The sequence below is a fragment of the Fukomys damarensis genome, unplaced genomic scaffold (genome assembly GCF_012274545.1).
Source record: "Fukomys damarensis isolate Sample0158 unplaced genomic scaffold, DMR_v1.0_HiC HiC_scaffold_36, whole genome shotgun sequence".
NCBI classification, from domain to species: Eukaryota; Metazoa; Chordata; class Mammalia; order Rodentia; family Bathyergidae; genus Fukomys; species Fukomys damarensis.
The window spans coordinates 46596228-46597316 of record NW_022900948.1 but is presented as its reverse complement, the minus strand read 5'-3'; the positions used below and the strand labels follow the sequence as shown (position 1 = coordinate 46597316).

Here is a 1089-nt window from a genome sequence, read left to right as displayed (position 1 = left end):
TTCCTTCTTCCTTCCTCGCCGCCCAGAGTCTGCAGCATCTTGGCCACGTCGCGCACCCCTCCCGGGTACTCTACGCACACCAGGCTTCGCTCCCGCCGCAGGTCCAAGGGGATAGCGGCCGTCGAGTCCGCACCGGCCGTCTCCGCCGCCATCCCTGCTCGTCTGGCCGGGCCGCCAAGGTAAGTCCCCTAGGGCGCCCCCAGAGTCTTCCTTCCTCGCCGCCCAGAGTCTGCAGCATCTTGGCCACGTCGCGCACCCCTCCCGGGTACTCTACGCACACCAGGCTTCGCTCCCGCCGCAGGTCCAAGGGGATAGCGGCCGTCGAGTCCGCACCGGCCGTCTCCGCCGCCATCCCTGCTCGTCTGGCCGGGCCGCCAAGGTAAGTCCCCTAGGGCGCCCCCAGAGTCCTCGCCTCAAAGGTTCCGCTAAGGAATCGTTCCGGCCTCTCCCAGCACTCGCGTCTCCTTAAATCCTCAGGTTTAGCTATACTTGAAGGCCTCCGGGGAGCAAATGCCAGAAAAGAAGCCCCGTAGAATTCGGGATAAAAGGCGGCTGCGTTCTCGACTTTTATTTAAAATGAGTAGGATTGGCTGAGGGTGGGGCAAGAGAGTTCTCACCAGCCAGCCAGGGGAAAGATTGTAAGACACCACCGATGCTAGCCAATAAGAATCCGGGATCAAGCGAAACTATCCAATGAGGAGACCTGAGGAATCAATTTGGTCGGGTTCCGGTCCTCTCGTTTCACCCAATGACAGGTTGGGGGCGTAGATTTACGGCCTGCCTCCGAGCGCCTGGAGTTGATTTCCGGTGCCCAGGTTGCTGTCCCAGAAGTTCCGCCGGCCAGCCAAAGACCTGGTTTCAAGCGACGCTTGACACCGCAGGGATTTATGCGTGGAGATGGCGAGAGCGAGGAATGGGTGTGCTAAATGCTCCCCTCTCCCCACACATAGAAGACCCCGGGGGACAGGATGCAGACACCCCACTTGGCTTCTTAGACGGGCGTTGAGCACCTGCTGTCGGAATATGTCGTTGCACAGGAAGGCGCAGCCAGGAGCCCCAAATCTGAAAGAAAGGCCCCCGCTGAGAGAA

At 60.7% G+C, this 1089-nt stretch overlaps 1 protein-coding gene across 1 annotated transcript in view; it reads right to left on the bottom strand.

Annotated features, from left to right (window-relative positions):
• Gtf3c5 (general transcription factor IIIC subunit 5) overlaps window positions 1-655 on the bottom strand; it is an 11508-nt gene extending 10853 nt beyond the window's left edge. Inside the window, exons 1-2 of the mRNA XM_033758962.1 lie at window positions 389-655; window positions 10-188 (exon numbers count right to left, since the gene is read on the bottom strand). Of these exons, the coding sequence (XP_033614853.1) occupies window positions 10-152 (143 nt within the window). The 5' untranslated portion in view covers window positions 153-188; window positions 389-655. The remainder of the gene's footprint in view (window positions 1-9; window positions 189-388) is intronic.
• Window positions 656-1089: the final 434 nt, after the last annotated feature.